The following is a 20,907-nucleotide window of genomic DNA, read 5'->3' on the forward strand; positions in this document are numbered from 1 at the left end:
CTTTAAGAGACCACTGCTGATAATTGGTAGAAAGACTCAGTTGCTATTTCGGATGGTATAGTATCCCTTTTTCCAGTATCCCTTTACTGGGCTTTAGATGTGGTGTATAAGTGTTTTAGGGATGAGTTATGGCTGAGGTAGAGGTCAGTTATTCTTCTGTCCAGATGTGAAGCATAAATTATGGGACATAAAAGCAATGAGATCGTATGTTTAAAATAAGATTGTAATTGTGGACCAATGAGATTCCAGGTTAGGACACAAAATGACACACCCACAAAATTGTTGTTGATGCTTGAAACACAAATGAAATTCAAATGTCAAAAAAAAAAATGTTAAAATGTTTTTATGTTAAAATGAGATCAAGTTCAACGCTTATAAATATTAATGTAATTTAACTGCAGGGGAGGTCACGCTTTCATGAAAAATAACATGGGTTTAAAAATGCACTGAGCTTTTGAATGGCTGTAACTGTTGAATCTCATTTGGAGTCGTACCAGCTGCTTTGTCTTATCAGTGTTTTGTGTACCACAGAAGAATCTCTGGCTTATTTCAGTCTGTTCACAAGAATCAAGGACACCGCAGAGGACTTGAGCTTAAAGCAAACGCGAATTCCTTTGGAAGGCACATGACTACATATTTCATTGCAGATAACCAATTTACTTTCTAATAGAGATAGACTCACAGAATGTAGTTGTTTAGTATAGTATGGAAGATCTTTGTCTATCTTGCTGGAATATTGAACAATTAGAAACATAAACAAGGATTCTGTGTGCATGAACGTATTTTCTCAATGGATGTTATTATTATTGCTGTCAGGCTTAAAATTCCCAGTATTTGTGTCTAATCCTCTCTTCTGTTATATACAGTACATGCATTAAGAAGCTTGTTTGCAGAAATGAGAAAAACACAAAATGCATTGAGGAGAATTTGATATGCAGCACAGCAGGAAAATAGAATTGAAGATTTTATTTAGTAGTTGATTGATACTTAAGTTTATATTCTTTGTGTATTTAATTTATATTGAGAAACAGATGTAATATGATCATCATACAGCCAACCACACAATACTTTGTAATCTGATCGCTTCATGTGTTTCAAAGAATTTGATGTCACACTCCGGTTTTTCTCTCTCTGTTCCTGCTAGCAAACATCTTGCAGTCATTTCGTTTGAACACAGTTTTTTGCTTAAATTACATGTTTTCCTCTTTGGTTTTATATGGCATGTTTCCTGTTTGGTAGCATTCATTGTTTGCATGCCTGTGGGTGAGATCATAATCCAGACAGACCAGTTCGACCTTCTCAAACGACAGCTGATCATTTGATGTGGAGATGTGTACCACGCCCTCACTGCACCTGTTCCTCTTCTCACCTGCTCTTTGTCTCGGTGAAACGTTGATTTAGTGAAGGCGCTTTGCTGCCATCTAGTGGGAGACAGTGCGCAACGCGACTGGTGATTTTGCTTTTTCGAGTACCTGGAATTTCTATCTTGTATCAGCAGCTTTTATGAACAACTGAAAACTTTCTGCGCCGGCAGGAAGAGAGAATTAAAAAATGTCTGTATTGTTCTCGACCAGCATATAACGTGGCTATTTTAAGTGTTGGTTCTCATACTATTATTCTGATTTTTTTATCATCTCTTCTTTTTGTATAGGCTAGCTGATTTTCTTTTTCCTCTTTTGTAGCCTACTGTGTGCATAATGGCATTAAAGGTTTAATACTTGCATAAAAATCGTTGGTAATTTATGGACACATAGTATCAATAACATATTTTATCATAGTGCCATCTAGTGGCTTTCCGTGAGCAATAGGCAATAGATTTTTTCCATCCCCGACTTATACTTGTCTGCATTTTAGACCTGTCAGAACTCGGACTCGGCTGATAGTGTTTCTGCACTGGCAGGAAAAACAGTAATTTCTGTCACTGTCCCTGGCACAATACTGGACTCATATCATAGTCCTCAAGAACTTTACCAATAGGGCATTATGATGCAACGCAACTTTGCTTGAGTGATTTGACATGCTTTCCAGTGAACCTTTCTCCTCTTCCCTCTCTTCCCTCTCCTCACTTTGCCTCAGTTCACATTGACGTAGCCTACTTAAAAAAAGTAAGTCTTGCATGAATCTGTACAGTTGCTATACAGCAGACCGCCAGTGTCTTATTGATTGGACTTGTATGATTATGTTCTGACTTCAGGCACAAGAAAAGTTAAAATGATGACAGAAAAAGGCTACATTTAATTATATTACATACAGTACACGGAACACAAATAAAATTCTTTACTTAAAACTTTTTACCACCTCCAACTTGTTATACTTTCTTAGTAGTCAGAGCTCTGACTTTTCAACCTATTCAGAAAAAATGACAATCTTTTTAGTTCCTTCTTGAATGATATACTTGAATAAAAACAGGAGAAATAGAACACTTTCTGGGTTATGAAGGATGAGATTACTTTAAAATACTATGATTTCTTTAAACACTAAAAGCATGGTTTTCGACCTGTTAATTTACATTTAAGTATATGAAATTTAGCCATTAAATTCGATGATGTTTCCAAGTGGGAAATGGGAAAAATCTAAGTTCCTTCACTTAGAAACAACATCTGGGCTCTAGAGGGTGAAAAAATGATGATGATGCAAAACTATGACTGAAACCAGTTACAGTATGTACATTATATAGGGTTGAGTATCAAATCTTATCAATTTGCAAGCAGAACCTGCTCAATTTGGGGACATTATTTCACATACCCCTTCATTAAATGACAAGAATGAGAAACTTTGACAATGTTAGTTCACATTTTTTAATAACATGGCACAATTTACATAACACAAGTTTAACTGAGGAGCATGCTGAGTCGCCTCACCCTTTTTTTTTACATGATCTAGAAAGGACTTCATTTTTTTACGTACATGATAAACAGCAAAAAAGTTCCTTACAATCTCTTTGCAATACGTATTGACTACCCACTACTGCTTCAGTGGACATTTTAATGTTTGATTTTAAGAAAACCAAAGAGAAAATCAAAAGAAAAAACACTGCACAACATCTGAATTTCACAGAGTTTAAAAGCGCACGACTAACCCTCCCATGGACTACTAAAATAGATCTCTGCTCATTAAAAACAAACTGTCCATAGCTTACAACTTGCTTGTTCAATTCATAGATACATAACACTTTAATACACAATTAGACCGATAGGGAATTGTCCAGCTTTCCTTACTCGAAACATCACACTCTTGTATCGCGACATCATGGGGTCATGATGGGATTTTGCCATGTCTGCACAGTCTCTAGATGTAAGATTGAATTTTTAAGCAAACAGTATTTATACTTTACTGTATGTGTGGAAACATTGGCGTATTTGTAAAGATTGTCGACACAGATTTTTTTAGCTTAAAGAACAAACGTATCAAGATTTCGGGAATCTGTCAGTTTAACTCTATTTTTGAGTAACGATCACCATTGAAAGCCTTGACTAAAATCAATCTCAGTCATGTTAACGTTTAAGCATGTACTGTTGCTTTAACAGTATACACAGAGAGTGAATCAGGAAAGTGGGAGGGGTTAGCGGAGAATGGTTGTCCTCCAGGACAGAGAAAGACAGAAAGAGTGAAATATAGAGAGCTCACGCATGAGTTGCATAGTTGAAAGATGGGATGCGGTCTCTTGGACAATATGATCCTTCAAAACCATTAATATGCAGCATTAAACTCAAACCAGTCTGTGAAAATGTGCGCTCTCCGGTTCATCACTGCTCATTATGTACAGCTAGTCAAAGTAAAGCTTTCATAACACCCATTTGCATATTTGTACCTTGTTTTTTTCCTTAAGGAGAGAAACACACAAGACTATGCACATATCTACAAGTTTTGCCTTTTTGTGACGTATTGAGGTACCTGTACATTCCAAAATCATTTTAGTTTGGGTTTCCGTAGTTGAAGATCTTGTCCACTTGCTCGAGATCGGTGTACTGTACATGTTTAAGAATACACACCAATGTAGGAGCAAACCGGATAAAAGATAATGAAAAATCGTAATTTCTGCTCAGTCTTTTATGGTTTGTACAAAACAAAAAACCACACAAAACACACAATTTATACACAGATATGATACAGCCTCAGTCCAGTATCAAGTGCTTTGAGTTCCATTGTCCATCATACACAAATAAAGGGCATGTGTGTTTTGTCCATCCTCATCGTGCCTCGATATCTTTGTGTGTGCGCGAAGGGGGTCTGTCTCTGATGTCAGTGCCGAGCGGAGTAGTCCGTCTGGGAGAAGCGGATCGCGCTCCGAGTGACGGGATAAGAGGGGGCGGCGCGCTAAGTGAAGCGGTGGGAGGGGTTTTGTTTAGGATTCCGTTCTGAGCAGCGGCGGAGGGGCTGACGCGAGGGTAGTGCATGCTGGGTAGTCCGGGGCCCATGAGACCCGGGTGAGGGAAGTGCCCGTCCAGTGCGGGGTGATGCATTGCATGTAGACGGCCTTGTTCGAAATCCTCTCTGAGCAAGTGCAGGCGCTCCCTCTCCTCAAGGTGCGCCCTCTCTTGTTCTCGTCTCTGTTCTAAAATAAGTCCATGAGGATGGTCACGGTTAAAGTCATGCGGCTCGCGGTCCCGGTACGAACGTTCCGCTTCATAAAGCCGGGGTGCTGCCAACCGGTGCAGAGAGTCGTTTCTCAGCAACAGTTCCCGAGCTAACGGATCTCTCCGGTGGAGGTCGAGTCCACGGTAAGGATCCCTCATGGGATCCCAATGAAAGGCGGGGTAGGGGAATCTCTCTGCGCCTGGGATGGGACTGATTCCCATGAAAGGGGCCACCATACGAGTTCTCTCCAGGCTACTGATGCTGTTTATGGGATGCATGCTGGCCATGCCCATGGGCATCGGCATGGAACAGGGTGGGTGGAGTGCGGTGGCAGGAGGTGCCTGAGGTGTAGATCTTTGTTCCGGGGTTCTTTCCCTAGGACCGTCCTGCTCCTCCTTCCTCTCCTCTTTCACTTTAACCTCACTGTTTTTCTTCTCATATGTGATCTCACCCTTCTTCTCCAAAATGTCTCGATTCAAGCCGCCGTTCACTCTGTCTAAGCCAGCGGGCCGCATGTAGGGTGGCGCTGTCACCCGATTGGCCGGCTTGTCCTCTGAAACCCGTCCATCGTGGATGACAGACGTGTCCTTGTCAGTGTGGTGATTCTCCTTTGTTTTGTGCTCGTCTGAGTCTTTCCAGTCTGAGTGCTCGCGTTCTCGCTCACGCTCTTTGGGCTTGTCCTTGTCCCGGGGCTCGCTGGACTGGATGTGGTTCCTGTTGGGTTCAGCCGATCGGGAATGTCCCAACAGATTGAGGGGATTAACAGGAATGGGCGATGGGTGATTCTGGTGTCTCTTCTCCGTGGGTTCCCTAACGACAGCCATAAAACAATCAAAATGACTTTTACATTCTTTTATTTATTGTAATGTTTAAGGGCAAAACAACATCGCTATCAAAATTCAACATATTAGTCACTATTATGATGCTTTTTAATATCATTCAGAGATCTACACACCGCTCTTTATCGTCCTTGCTGACTGAGGAATCCCTTTTGTCCAAGTCCCGTTCTCTCTCCCTGTCTCTCTCTCTTTCTCGGTCTCTCTCTCTTTCATGGGAGTTGACCGATGTGCTGCGTTCAGGGTCTCCAGGTTTGAGCCAAGGAGGTGGGGTGGGGAAGGAAGGCGGGGTGCGGTGGAGTCTGTTCCACGGCTCGTGGGGTCCGCTGAAGTGCTGCTGTACGCCAGGTGTGTCTTTGTGGCCAAACACTGAGTTTGGTGCTGAAAGAAAAAAATGATTTTCACATGAAATGTTAATGCACGGACAGATTCCTACTTTGTATATTTCACCAGAGGTGTCATTGCTGTAATATTTATTTAACCCGTAATTAGAATGTTATATTTTTGACTGACTGATCTTAGACACATTTTAAGTTGCTGGTTTAAATAGTTGACACTCACTGAGTGCTGGGTTTCCCAGCCCACCGAAGGCTGCAGAGTTTAATGATCCCAGACCTCCGAATGAAGACGGTCTGCTGAAGGGCTCTGTCGATAAAACACCAACAGGAACCAAGAATCAGTGAATGAACTATGTAAATCACCAATAAATAACTGCCTGCTCGGATTATAGTTAGGTAGCTATTTGTTAACATTAGTAAATGCATTAGCCAACATTAGCTAACAATGAACAATTCAGCATTTATTAATCCTTGTCAATGTTAGTTCATGTCGATACGGTTATTCATGTTAGTTCATGGTACATTAACTAATGTTAACAGTGACAACGTTTGATTTTAATAATGTATTAGAAAATGCTGAAATGAACATGAACTAATATTAAATGCTGTTTTCATGTAACATGAATGTCTTCATGTTAGCTAATGCATTAACTAATTGTTAATAAATAGCACCTAATTGTAAAGTGTTACCTATAATTATAGTATTATTGAATTATATGTGATAATAAACTGAATTTTTAAATTTGAACTCTTTTCCCCACAAAAATAAAAAAAAAAAAACAAACAACAACAAAAATTTTTTTATCATTTTCACTAATATTTGATGGCTCCCAGTACATTTTCTTTAATGAATATATGGACAAACAATATACCAAATAAAAGAACAGAGTCTCTGGTTTAAAAAAACACAAACAAAAAAACCTTTTTCTTCCATCTTCATTGTTTTTTTGTCACCTCTTAAATGTGGGTAGGTTTTGTCAGAAATGCAACATTTTGATTAAACACCATTAGAGATGGTTAGCATTCTAATGATAGATAGACTCCGCACATATCAGATTCAGAATGATAAATAAAAAACGGATCAAATATTTACCGTTTTTTAGATTCAGAGATACTGTGGTTAGAAAATGTGTAACAGCACCACCTGCTGTACAACAGTGAAAACACAGATAACTGGTAAATTCTGTGTTTGGCAGAGAAGCATTTTCTCATAAATCCCAGAAAATTCAGTGTATGGCAGGGAAAGAGTTAATAAGTGTCCAATTATAGAGCAAAACTGAATACACCCTTTTCCATCAAAAAGTTGACTGGCCAGTGACATCTAGTGGAGAAGTGAGAAAGTGCACCCATTCTTACCTAAGTGGGGTCCTGGGGTGAGAAAGTTGCCAGGATGGTGGGTAGGGTGCCCAAATGGTGTAGGCGTGGGACCTGAATTGAAAAAAACCCCCCACCAAACAGTAAGAACACTGATTTGTCTTCTGTCACCCAAAAATAAAATTCTGTCATCATTTACTCACCCTCTTGTCATTTCAAACCTTTATGACTTTCTTTCTTCCGCAGAACACAAAAGAAGATATTCTGAACAAAGTTGGTAACAGAACAGCACTGGACCCTTATTTACTTATGTATTGTATGGACTCAAAACCAATGCAAGTAAATGGGGTCCAGTAACAACAATTTTCAAAATATCTTCTTTTGTGTTCTGCACAATAAATAAATAAATAAATAGGACACTATTAAATAAATGAGTTAAAACAACACTGCTGAGACGTTGGTCATTCACCCACCTGCTGCTGAAAAAAGTGTTGCAGGTCGGGCGAGATCATGAGGGTGATGGATCGCTCCAAAGAAGGTGGGACCTGGGGGTCGACTTAAGAACTCAGGTTTGAAGCCAAAGTCCAGCTTGTGTGGGTCGATGTGCATCTGCTGCTGGAGAAGAAGAATAAAAAACAAATGTGATACCCATCTCATAAACAAAGTTCTGCTCGGCTCAATTCATTCTGCAGATCAATCTCAACACAGACAGAACAACAACAGATGTGACTGTTTCTTTGCATATTGATTGACAGGCGCAGTAATTGTGTCAGCAGGTCATGCACACTAATCTCACCTTTACTTTCTGTTGGTGGTGGTAAATTTGCCAGGCTATATGGACATGCATAGCACACCACTTTCCTGGTTTCTGAGGACACAAAGACAAAACAATTTTGTTTAGACACAACTTATGCTTTTGATATAGATTAAACACACTCAAAATTATATTCTTTACATTTGCTTAGATTATTTCCATTTAGTATTTTTTGGTGATTGTGTTACCGCAGAACAATCAAAAATAGATAAACTTTAAATGTTCGCTTGGCTTTCTTCCCTTTTTTATGCACGGCTACAAATGAATTAAGCAGAATGTCATTATGAAGTGCATTTCGTGATAAGGTTGTCATATAGTGTCTCCTATAGGTTCTGCGATGAGAGCGTCGAGTCCCAGTGCACAGCTAATTAAAGACACTGTGAAGCGGAAGGCAGGTGCTCAGCGTAAGGTGAAATTAAACTGTAATGAGCTTTTCCTCCATTTCCTGTGGGGAAACAAACTGAATAACTGATAAAGCACTCTTACCCTGAGAACCGGCCGGAACGGATCCGTCAGCTAGAGAGAACGAGAGAGAGAGAGAGAGATTAGGGACACAAAGCTGTCACTCAGGACTTTTAATTAGCATCCGAGCATCACTTCAACACTGACCGAATTAAAATGTTAAAATTTCCCTTTCTAATGAAGCATTTCAGGAAATAATTAGGACAGAATTCTGAGTAGTCCCTATCTATCCCTGCCTGCATACCAATGTGAGCAAGCACTACCAAAACATTACCATGAACTGCAATTCTGCAATAGCGTGTGTGTGTGTGTGTTTGGGGTGGCGTGCGTACCCGAGGGTCTTTCTGAAGAAGTGTGTGTGGGACAGCTCCGGATCTGGCTGCCACGTCTAGAGGGTTTGAGGTCTGTCGAGTGCAAACAAACACATCTTTCAGAGCGAGAACGTAAGCAACATTTTCATCCAATCACGACGCAACATTTATAAAAATAACATTTTAACTCTCAGATTCTAGGTGTTACAAAACACAGAGAGACCTGTGATTTGTGTATATTCAGCCACATTCATTCCGCATGTGTCGGATTATGTTTAGAAGTTTAGTCCTGGGTGTAGTCTGGACATTGTGATACCTTGGGCTGAAACGCTCCCTGCAGAGATCCGAAGGGTCCTGTCGGTGGGATGACGGGGGGAATGCCGGTCACAGCAGGGGGGTAAGAGTGGAACAGCTGAGAAAAGAAAGAAACACTGTTACACCGAGAGCTTCCCGTGTGATCCTGTCAGGTGTATCAGTAAAATCGCTAGTGTTAAAAAGGTCAAATTAACACTCACAGTGTATATATAATCCACACTCTCAAAGTGTGGATTATATAAACACTGTGAGAGCTCATTTGACCCTTTTTAACACTAGCGATTTTGCGGTGTTATACCTTGAGAGCATTTAAGGTCCCTGTATAAAAAAACATTTGCTGGCATTTAACGTGATAACGAAATATCACAATCAAATCAAAATATGATGTTTAAATGATGGTTGACAAGACACAACAGAGTATGCTCAGTGCTATAGAGACCAGTGCTTTGGTAACAAAATCTCTGTTTACGAATGAATAAATGAAAAGAATGAGACTACAAAGGATCTGTTCTTGCAGCATATTATTATTAAACCTTTCGTGACCCGCGGCTGTTGTTACATTCAACAAAGATTGCCAGCGAGATGAATTTACAACAGGGGTCACTGTAAACCTGCTCTGACAGCAATGACTGTTATTATGAGGACACACTGCATAATACATGTAATTACTACAGAGCCTGCGTGTGCACGGGTGAGTGACGCCAATGAATCATTGCCAAATGGCGACTTGGTAATTGAATGGCAGAGATCATATAAATGAAGGCTGCATTTACCTGATGCACAGGAAGACGGTTTGAAAGAAGCCTTTTCATGACTATATACAGTAAATGCTAAATATACACCTTATGGCCTGACTGTATGCATGATAGCAGGATGAAATGACATGATGGGAAGAGAAAAAAATGAATTTCTTACTAAGCATTTTTGTCTTGATTTCTAGTTCTAAAAATCTAAAGAAAATATAAGAAATAAGTAATCTTATCATTTTAAACAAGCCAACAAGCCAATGAGGTAAGAAAAATAAACTTGAATTTAGTTTTACCCTTCTCTTAAAGGGAAAGTTCACCCAAAAAATGAAAATGCTGTCATCATTTACTCACCCTCTTGTCATTTCAAACATGTATGACTTTATTCTGCAGAACACAAAAGAAGATATTTTGAAGAATGTTGGTAACCGAACAATGGCAGTTCTATTGTATAGACACAAAACCAATGCAAGTCAATGGGTACCGCCATTGTCCAGTTACCAACATTCTTTAAAACATCTTCTTTTGTGTTCTGCAGAAGTAAAAAGAAAGTCATACATGTTTAAAATGACAAGAGGGTGAGTAAATAATGACAGAGTTTTCATAGGTACTCTTAGTACCTAATCCAAATTTAATTGTCTTACTCTTTTTTTTGTTTGTTTTAAACATTAACTTACTTAATTCCTACATTTCCTTTGATAAAACAAGACAAAATATCTTGCCTCCCTTTCCTTGTCAAATTATAGTATCTTTTTTTAAAATATATTTGTACTAGAAAACAACTAAACTGATTATTAAGAAAATCATTGTTTCCAGTCTATATTTGAAACATAACAACATAAATCGGCACTAAAACATATGAGAGCATAAGAGACATAAACTCACGCTGTGTCTGTAGAAGGGGTCAACTTTAGTGGGGTATTTATCAAACTGTGAAGGAAAGGAGGGACAGAGTTTAGAACACACGAGTCCTTCAGGCCAACACAATTAACTCCTGACAAACATCTCGAGGAGTCATGAGGCTCCAAACAAATATCAAAAGCTTTAATGTGTTTGGCTGGCAGCAAACTGTTCTCCCCCCCGATGAATGAATGCTAGCTCTGAAAATGCTTCTGGCTCTTTCCACGCTCTCATTTTGCAATTTACGTACTGCTTAGATAACCGTCGACAAGACCTTCCCTCTTGTTAAAGTGTACTACTCAGCACTTGTGGTCAAGCGGAGGCCATCTGTCTAAAAATAGCCCCCAAAAAAAGAGTCATTTAACAAGTTGAGTGGTCTAATCTGTATCCAGAGAGAATGTTTCCCACTCGTGAGCAAACAATGTTTCTCTCAAGCTGGTTTTATACCCTCATTAGTTAACACAGCACGGCTCTCCAAGGCCTTTGAGTCTGGCATGATTCAAAAGCAGTTCTTAAGCCTCCGCCGGCCCGGCGCGGGCACTGCGGTTACCGTAGAGCTGCGTCCGAAACTCGCTAATCAGCTCCACTGCCTGCCAACCGAAAGCCCTCGGTCAAAACTGCATCAAAGTAAATGATGTCATTAAACTAGGAATGAATAAACTAGTATTAAGTTCTCGAGGCTTGGCTGGACCAGAAACGGATCCCCGGCTCGCGTTGCCAATTGTAAAATCGGGGCAGAGAACAGAGGGTGGAGAAGCATGCCAGAGAAAAACAGCGGGGAGAGTTTTTGAAAGAGAAGCCACAATGTGGCGAGAGAGAAACACATGGTTACGATTGAGAGAGCCACTGCCATGGCTTCCCATGTTTACTGAACCAATAAACTGTACACGCTTATAAATCATAAAGCAGTACAACATGGAGAAATAATACCTTATATACTAAGGATGGGCCTAACAGTGCATTTTCAGAATCGATAAACAACTGGTTTGTCTACTCAGGAAGGCTTGTATAATGGCTGTATCAGAGAAATTCATATTTCAGTTCATATTGAAAGTTTTCTTGGGTTAAAAAAACAAATATACACAGCAGTTAAACCCATCCTTATTATATCCACACATTCATGTATTCATATCCATAAGCATTCAACCACAAATTCATACAGTTATCCATCATCACATTCAGTTTTTTTTAGAGTTGTGTTACACTTATCCTCACATTTCTTGCTGGGGTACGCACCATGGGCGGTGCCGGCGTGGGCATGATGGCGTGGGGAAAGGGGGTGAAGGTGTGCTGGTGTGTGTGTTGGTGTGTGTGCTGGTGCTGATGTTGATGCTGGTGTTGGTGCTGGTGGAACTCGGTCCGAAGGTATGGGGGTGGACCCAGCGATGCCCCACGGTCAGCACTCTGAGACGCCAGGAAACGGGTGTTCAGTTCCTGACGGAGAAGATCTTGTTCTGGAAGAAGAGGGAGAAAGTTTTGACATATTTTACATGATTTACATACATTTACATTATATTCATGCATTTGGCACTTGTTTTTTAACTTAGGTGATATCTTCCAGAACGGTACCTGAATAGGGACTGCCAGCTGGGTGTCCGGGGACCGGCAGAGCGTTTGAGGTGAGAGGAGGAGGTGGAGGCAGAGCAGCGGGCGACGCAAACATATTGGTGTGATGAGGAAGAGTGGAGGACGGCAGGGTGGGGGGGAAGGTGTGTGGGGCCGTGGGGTTCGCCGGCAGGGGGCAAGAGGCTACCGCCCCGTTGGGGGCAGGTTGGTGATGGTGCAGATGAGGGGCTGGAGAGGGCCCACGGGGCTTTCCTGGAGTGCTGCTTCTACTACTGCTGTGAAGAGAGAGAGAGAGAGAGAGTGAGAGTGAGAGAGAGTGAGAGAGAGTGAACCGAAGTGCAAAAAAGTGTAGGTTGGTATGACACCAAAAAAATACAATACGTTTCCTTCAGATTCTTGGACGACCTCCTGGCCAAACAGCAATCACAAAACCCCTTTGTTCACTAAACTGCATTAACCGCAGTTTCTACTATACATTTGGTAAAATTGAGTATCCCGTTTCAGGAACATGGAAAATGTGTGTACGGTGCAGAAGAATGTGTTATTCCTGGAGGGATTTCCTAGCCCCGCTCACGCAAAAGCATTTATCAGAGTCACACGAGTCTAACAAAGAGCTCATTTACAGGCTAAGCAATCATTTAAATGCTAATTAAATTCATATTAAAAGCTAAACACACACACAAAGAATAATTATCGTCAGCAGTACATTGGCGAGATACTGTTCTGGGTGGACTACATAAATATAAAGGTTGGCAGAGGAGGGAAGGTGGGCGGGCGGGGGGTCTGCTTCTCTGTGGGATACAGGGGTGTCGAGTCGAGCGGAGGAAATGTTATCTACAGGCTGCCGGCAGCTACGCCGCAACAGCATCAACGTGGGAAGGACAACGAATCAAACCGTCTAATCTCTCAGCTGGGGTTCTCTCTGCACTGCAGTCATCACAAACACACATACACACAGGGATTTATGCCTGACGCTTACTTGAGTATTGATGCATTTACATTCTAATACAGAAATCACGCTGTTCTGCCTCAGTATTTAAGAGTTGAGGCTCTGAAAAAGTAGCGCTCACCTCAGGCCGTTCAGGTTTATGTTGCCGTTGTAGGTTGAAACCGGGCGCGGGTGGCACCTCGAGGGTGGTCTGTGCTGCAGAAGTTGAGTGGGGTTCTGCTGAGCTGGTAGCGCTGGTGATGGAGGGTGGTGATAGATGCCTGGGGTAGGGGGTGGCCGCGGGTGAGATGGTGGATCGAGTGGGTGTTGAGGCTGGGGAGGGGCTGCCTGAGAGGTCTCCTTGCTCTGGGCGAGAAGCAGGGTGGTAGGGGGCGTTGGGGGTCTAAGCAGGCGCTCCGGGCAAGGATGCTGTGTTTGGGCTGGGCTCCTGGGCAAGGGTAACGGCCCGTTGGATGAGGGCGGCTGAAGGTGAAGAGGGGCGGGGAGGGGAGGTTTGGGACGGGAGGTGGGCACCGGTGAGGGAGTGGCCGAAGGGAGATCCTGGGAGGTCTCTTGGCTCTTCTCCTGGCTGCGCTCTAGGCCAGACACCTTGGGAATGCCCAGGCCTCGCAGCTCCTGGCTGGCATTGGTGGAGAGCGTGTCAACTCTAAAATCTGGAACTGGAGAGACAAGACAGAGAGTTTTTTTTAGAAATTGCACACATAACGTAAATAACTACATGAATCGTTTAGGGAAAAATGAAAGAAAAAAAACTCTTGAAACTGCAAGGCAGATGTTCCCAAGAATCATTTCCAGTACAGTTCTTTAATGTTGCCCTATGTAATGAGCAGGATTAACAGGATTAACCACTAAATAAACTAAACTACAGACTAGAACTGAAGACAGGAAAGCGTTGTACACCTATAAAAGCTTATTTACATTTCAGGTGCGAAAAAGCCCCACTCACATGTAATGTAATGTAAATGCTTTTAACTCTGTTATTTTATCAAAGAAAGGGTTGCAAACGGTTTAAACAAAACCTGATTACCACGCCTACATTTTTGCCTGGCACCCTGATTTCACTTTGCATGTCAACGCCATTCAGAGAAAACTTTATTGGTTTGTCGGTTTATTGATTTGCATTGAAAAACCAACAGATTTAGTTTATTTTTAGTAGCTATCTGTGTGTTATGGTGCATGTAAAACAAGTACGTTAAAGAAAGAGATTCAGTGTATATGCTCCGGGACCAAAGGCTCATGGGAGAATCACACTGCATATATAACTCTCATTAACTCCATTTCATCTCTGAGGGAAACAACCATCTCTCTTATCCCTCCATTCCCACCCACCCTGTGCATCGCCCCCAGCGAGGGCTGTTGATTGAGCCTGAATCCCACAGGATTTGGGGATCCTGCTGGAACAGAATCACCAAGGACTGCTCCCTCATTTGAGCCTGGGGGCCTCCCAATACAGTTCCCCATGGGGTCTAACTAAAAGTCTCCACAAGGTCCTGGTGTGCAGCTGAGAGTTACTGCAATCGCTGCAGTGTGTGATGTCATAAGGTCGTGCACCCTGGCAGATGAAGATCACTAAGATGGGAGTACAAGGCTCCCCTGGGGAACGGGTTTGTGTGAAACATCTGCCATTCGTGTGCGCAAACACTCATATATATGCGCGCGCATGCACTCAAAAGAACAAACAAAATGCATGCTCACAGAATAAAAACGGAGATCCATGTCGTGTTCAGCAGACCGAAAGATATCTCTATTAAAGTGAGAGAAATAGGCAACCCCATCTGACCCCCGAAAGGTCACGGTACCCTGACTCAGGCGCTCTAAGCACACACTTTAACAAACAAGGGCATTTCAGCCTCTTAGCTCAAAAGCAAGCCGTCCAAACGGTGCAATAAGTCACCCTTTATCCAGCCTGAATAACTGGATTTAAGGCCGAGAAGGCTGACAGCACTCGGAGAGAAGCCTTTCACACTTGTTTGTGTCAGAATGAGGGCTTTTATAAATGAGTTCCCTTCAGATTACATAGCTCCAGCGCTCTGTCACCTACTGACTTGGCTTGTAAGGACAGACATGCTCTCTTTACTAGACAAACACACAAAAGCGTGGGTGTCCGTCTCTCTCCTTCCTGTAGAGACTCTTGATGGAAAACATCCAAAGCCCTTCTAAAAGGCAGAACCGCAGAGATCTCTGCTGTTACTCCCCTGAGCCGTTCTCTCAATGCACTAACATGCCAAAAAAAAAACGAGTCGGCGAGTGAAAACACTGCTTATTCTTCCCGTAATGAAGACTCCAGGGCCGGGAAGGGAGCGGAGGAGAAGTGTGTTTCTCCTCCCCAGGGAGTTAATTTGTCAAGTCTCCTTGATCCCCGGAAACAAATAAAAGCAGAGTTCTCGCCTAGCGAAAAAAGAGCGAAGAGAGAGAAGATTTTTATTCCGAACGGCAGCCGGGGAGGAGGATGTTTATTAAGACGGTAGAGCAGACTGGGAGGCGTACTTTGCAAAGATCGCATCTGATCACACTGTGTTTGTGTGTGTGTTTGAGCGGGATTAGGGTCTACGAGGCTCCCAGAGCAGTGTGCTTGGGTGAGGTCTCGGCGGACAGCAAAACACAGCTCATTATCCTGAGGCGAGGTCGCTCGTAAGGAATACAGCGTGTTAAGAACCTCAGCTGCTCAACCGGGACAAACCACAGAGAGAGACTGAGAAAGACAGATATACAAACTTCAGAAAAAATTCTTATTAAAGGGATACTTCAGCCAAGAAACAAAATTTCCCCATGTTTTACTCACCCTCAAGGCATCCTGACTGAATATGACTTTCTTCTTGAAGAATAATGCAGTCGGAGTTATAATACCACGTATCCCTTTACTTCCAAGAGGTAGAATGGAGGTAAATGGGAGGCAATTTTTTGAAGCTCCAAAAAGTGCATCCATCGATCAGAGAACTGCTCGACACGGCCAGAGGCTTGTTTTTCTGGCACATGATGCAGGCATGTCGTATGTTCTGGTGACAAACGCGGCATTTTTCGTTTTGGTCCAATAGGATACTGTCTCCTCTATGTGTGAGCTTTCGTCACCGTCATTTACCGGAAAAACAAGCCTCTGGTTCACGCGCAGCCGAGGGATAACGGAAGTTAGACATTATCGTTAATAGTGTTGTCAATATGGATATTTCTCTTAAACAAACGCATCGATTCTCTTCCGAAGACCTTTGTTAAGAGCCGTGTCGAGCAGTTCTTTGATGGATGCATCAAAAAATTGCCTCCCATTCTACCGCTTGGAAGAAAAATGATGCGTGGTATTATAACTCCGACTGCAATATTCTTCAAGAAGAAAGTCATAGTCAGTTAGGATGCCTTGAGGGCGAGTAAAACATGGGGAAATATTGTTTCTTGGCTGAAGCATAAAAATGGCTACCTGGCATGAAACCACACCACTTACTCAAATCAATCACACTAATCCCGTTAAATAACCACTAAATGCCAAACACTGGCCCAAACTCACAGATATGGCCATGATACAACAATGATGAAAACGCAACCCAGTCTGGGTTTTACTGGCGTGATCCAAAACAACTATAAATTTACTATAGGAGTATATAAAAGACAATGATTTATGTGATGTGTTTTTGAAGTTTAAATATGCGGGTCTGCTTTCACACAGAAAAAAAAGCTTTTACACATCCAACTGAACCCAGATCTATAACAAAACACCTCATGTTAAAACACTCTATATCAATACACAGAGTACCGTTTATCTCTAATGGTCTCAATTCAAATTCAGATACAAACAAAAGATGACAAGACTGATCGATTCAAAGCATACGAATTTAAGTGGGTTGTATCTAGGAGCTATAACAATGCAATACTTACAATCCTTAAAAGTATCTATTACATTCAAAAATAACTGAGGTACAGGGAAGAATACAATGACTGCAATAAAGAGAGATGGGTGTGACTTTCATAGTGCCGATGTGCTGACTTGAGAAACGTCTGTGTGCTCATCACAGCATTTGTGCTGTCACTGCTATCAGGGGAGACTTAAAATTGGATCCGAGTGTAACTTTACACAGACACGCTTAAGACCCATTCAAGAATGAGTGAAAATTTTTCACTGTGACAAGCTGTTCAAATGAAATAATGAATCCCTATGGAACTCTAAGTAAAATGTTTTAAGTAGTAACAAAAGCAACCAAATTAGTGAGGCCAACTAGTTCATCTTAACCGTTTTCTTATACTGGGTTTCTTGTGTGGTATGTGCCGATATTTGATCCTTCTTATAATTGCCAGTCACGATGTTACACTGGTCTTTGGGCATCCTGACACTTCCATACCCCTTCTTCCTAAAACATGTCTAGCCCCTCACTCTCCTGTCAGCTTGAGATGAGGTCTGAGGTTATTGGGACTTCCCTTCAAAGCCCTCAGGCCTGTGTTAAACTCTTCTTTTCACTGTAACTGACAGCCCTGCACGTCTTCCCCACCTGACGGCCTTGTACTGTCAGGTTGACTGAGCCGAGACGTTAGCATGCTAGAAGAGTTTTTGACGTGGCTATTTGTGATCAGTCGGAGCGGAAAAGACGATGAGAGGTCCACAGAAAAAAGATTCAAGTGCCTTATGGGAGGTTTCTGGCCACAGTTGCTGAAGCTACGACATAAAAACAATGCAGCAGCATTATAAACAAGCTTTGGTTAACCTCATGTTTCTCATGCGACAACATAGATTAGCAACTGTAGTGGGCTATTTGTATTGTCTTGATGATACATAAAAGTGTCGCAAATATGCATGTTTAAAAATCCTTAACTGGAGATTGTCATGAAGCGACAAGTGGTTGAACTGAAAAGGTGACATATTCAGACTACAGTTGCACCACCTGTGCGAGCCGTTTGGAACAGGTGTTTGGAAGCAAAAGAAATCGGGCAATAAAATAAACTTGTTAATGGGTCCACTTACAAGAACAGAGCTTGATTTAATCAACGGTAAAACACTAATTCAAGAGCATTAGCTGTGCGTGATGCAACCAAAAGTAAGTCTTTACCCACACACATGCGCACACGCGCACAAAAACACACACTGCTGTCTCAGAGAAAAAAGGCTGATATTCCAAAGCTTTAACCGTGTCGGGTGTGCCTCACACCTCCTGAAAAGTCTTTTTTACAGTCTGTGGTCTTAATCAAGCTGATTTTCTTGTACTTAACAAGTTACATTTGCCCCAGTGAACACAAAACAGCTGTACAAAGTGACACAAATACAGCCAATCAGAAGACACTTGATGTTTAAACTACTTTTAATTGAAGCGGGATTTACATGTCCATTACGCACACAAAACCCAATCATGTACAATCCCATTTTAAGTTTAAGTACACAGCTTTTACAAGCAGCTTTTACTTTTTTATAAAGAACAGAGGAAAATGTGCTGAAATATTTATAGGTAAACAAAGTTTAATGGAGATGCTACAATGTGCACACAAACTCCTCTACATCAGTCCACAATCTCAACATCTCTACACTTGTGAGCACTTCATCTTTCAAACACACATCATCCACAAAATCTTTCAAAGCCCAACTACTTCAACTACCTTAAGGACAAGGAATTATTTATACGTTTTGGTTAATGTGCTATGTATGCAGATCTATTATATTTCCATACTATTATTTCGATATTGAACAAATAAACAAATAAGCCAGTTTAACGCGCAAATCAAAATATAATATAATACATAAAGCCCCTACATTTATAGACGGTTTCATCTGACGCACGCGCCTGGCCCGAAGGTTTCTTTCGGTCTGTGTTTGGTTATAATATAACAATTTATTTGATAAATCATTTATATTCATATGAATTTACGTTCATATTTTATTGTGTATATTGTATTAAATTAAAACTACTCAAAGTTTGACCACAGAACGTTTATGTATGTTGTTGCCGCTGAAACCATCTATAATTCTATTTCTGTATCAATAATATTAACCAATATCAAATCAATATCAAGTATGTGGCATTGATGTCTACATATTTATATGATGGTGGTAAAAAAAATTATTACTGCCCCCCCCAAAATTGCTCAATTTCATTTCATAAACACAACACCGTGTCTCGCACATTTCATGAACCCATCTCACAGATTTATGAGATCGCGGTTACCAGTGTTCCATCAATATCTGCAACTACAGCAGCAGCCGAATATTTTTAAGTCGATATTTATTTACACTTAAGCAGGACGAGATTTAAGCCCCCCGGCCCCTAATCGAGTCAGCTTCACAGTCATAATCAATCATGATAATGACACAGAGACCAGTCTGCCTCTTAACCTTTGGGTTGAAATAACATACACTCAGACAGGCTGCTGACCCGCAGGTCTTCATTACACGTTCAGTATCAGGCTGCGATTCAAACAGCTATAAATACCTAGTTTTGTGTGTGGTTTGTAAAAAGAAGAGCCTGATAGTGATCACGCGTGATCGCGATACTTCATGTCAGCGATAATCTAAAAGAGGAAATCCACCAGCGCCACTTACATACACAGACACGCCAAAATGAAAAACCTAACGTGCCATTCACAGCGGACACAGCACCAGTGTCTGTGTGTTTACTGAGCGCACGTTTAAAGTCACAATCTGATCGGTCTGAAGCTTCTCTCCTGCAGATGTCTAAGGTGGTAACTGCTGGCCCTGTCAACATGGTCAATCTGCCATAATTACCACGATTAATACAGAGAATGTTTTTCTAAGCACTCGTGACAGACGTACAGCTCCCAAGAGCCTCGAGAACACGCACACAATTCTACCCATCCCACCGCCTCACAAACACACACCTCATTCACTGCATCACACATCGCCTTTTCACAATCTCCGTTTCAAGCTGACAAGCTCCTGCTGTTGGTAGTTCCGTTGCTTTTTTTGCACGTCTGTTATGAACACGTTTCTATGTGGCATCCTGGGATATCACGTCTCAATACATCATTAGAGTCAAATCAAACACAGTCTAATCGATATGAATGTCCCGAAAATCCCGTCTAGGCATCTCACTCAGGCTTTGAAAAGGCCCAGCAGATGGATCTACATACGTCATTAACTACTGATGTTCCTAAGGAGTTAGTGCACGTGAGTGTATGTGTCTGGTTGGCTTTGACAGAGGGATAGATTTCTTTCATGGTGAGAACAGTGTTGATCTCTCTGAGAACAAATCTTTATATATCCCAGAGGACTCCGATCATGTGCACACATTGAAACCGGAGAATCCTCTGACAGCAACTGGGAATGTCACACACGCATGCAGAGCCCACAAGGGCGTTAACACAATATCCGTAAACGTATCGAGTCGCTCGAGGAAAGAGACATAACTCTTTTTGTCAGTCAAAACAGACGGCATATTTCATTGACACAACTACAGCATGTTACACTGTCTGAAGTTTTTTTTCTTTGTCTTCTCGACACTTGATGCTCGAATGACACACATTCAACAGTACGACATAATTGGATTGCATTTTTGTTCCTTGTCTTTATTGGTGGTAAAGTAATATTTTAAAATCAGCTCAAGTAAAATGCTTCAACTATAACAGGAAGTTTAACAAATCGGAAAATGGCCTGCCAGTGCACGAGTAACCGCCATTGACTGGTAATTTCATATTCTTTCTTTCTCTTTAAAAATCACGTATCTAACGCTATAAGCAGACTGCTGACAACTCGGCTGTAAATATCTACACCTTGTAAAGCAGGCATGCAAATGTGAACCCGCTGAGAACCGAACTTGAACTCGGAGGCTTCGTGTGACCTCGCAGCCATCAAG

The 20,907-nt window shown here is 41.7% G+C and overlaps 1 protein-coding gene across 7 annotated transcripts in view; it reads right to left on the reverse strand.

Moving 5' to 3' along the window:
• Nucleotides 1-2,785: 2,785 nt before the first annotated feature.
• Nucleotides 2,786-20,907, reverse strand: part of auts2a (activator of transcription and developmental regulator AUTS2 a) — a 285,641-nt gene continuing 267,519 nt past the window's right edge. For 3 of the 7 annotated variants that reach the window (XM_057320672.1, XM_057320671.1, XM_057320677.1), the window contains 13 exons: nucleotides 13,251-13,788; nucleotides 12,184-12,455; nucleotides 11,830-12,068; nucleotides 10,600-10,644; nucleotides 8,970-9,065; nucleotides 8,675-8,746; nucleotides 8,367-8,396; nucleotides 7,863-7,934; nucleotides 7,540-7,681; nucleotides 7,109-7,180; nucleotides 5,976-6,059; nucleotides 5,534-5,795; nucleotides 2,786-5,388 (listed from right to left, as the gene is read on the reverse strand). In XM_057320672.1, the coding sequence (XP_057176655.1) occupies nucleotides 4,191-5,388; nucleotides 5,534-5,795; nucleotides 5,976-6,059; nucleotides 7,109-7,180; nucleotides 7,540-7,681; nucleotides 7,863-7,934; nucleotides 8,367-8,396; nucleotides 8,675-8,746; nucleotides 8,970-9,065; nucleotides 10,600-10,644; nucleotides 11,830-12,068; nucleotides 12,184-12,455; nucleotides 13,251-13,788 (3,122 nt within the window). In that variant the 3' untranslated portion in view covers nucleotides 2,786-4,190. The remainder of the gene's footprint in view (nucleotides 5,389-5,533; nucleotides 5,796-5,975; nucleotides 6,060-7,108; nucleotides 7,181-7,539; nucleotides 7,682-7,862; nucleotides 7,935-8,366; nucleotides 8,397-8,674; nucleotides 8,747-8,969; nucleotides 9,066-10,599; nucleotides 10,645-11,829; nucleotides 12,069-12,183; nucleotides 12,456-13,250; nucleotides 13,789-20,907) is intronic. The other 4 variants (XM_057320675.1, XM_057320674.1, XM_057320673.1 and 1 more) reach the window with 4 other exon arrangements.

The sequence above is a fragment of the Triplophysa rosa genome, linkage group LG22 (assembly GCF_024868665.1).
Source record: "Triplophysa rosa linkage group LG22, Trosa_1v2, whole genome shotgun sequence".
In the NCBI taxonomy this organism is placed as follows: Eukaryota; Metazoa; Chordata; class Actinopteri; order Cypriniformes; family Nemacheilidae; genus Triplophysa; species Triplophysa rosa.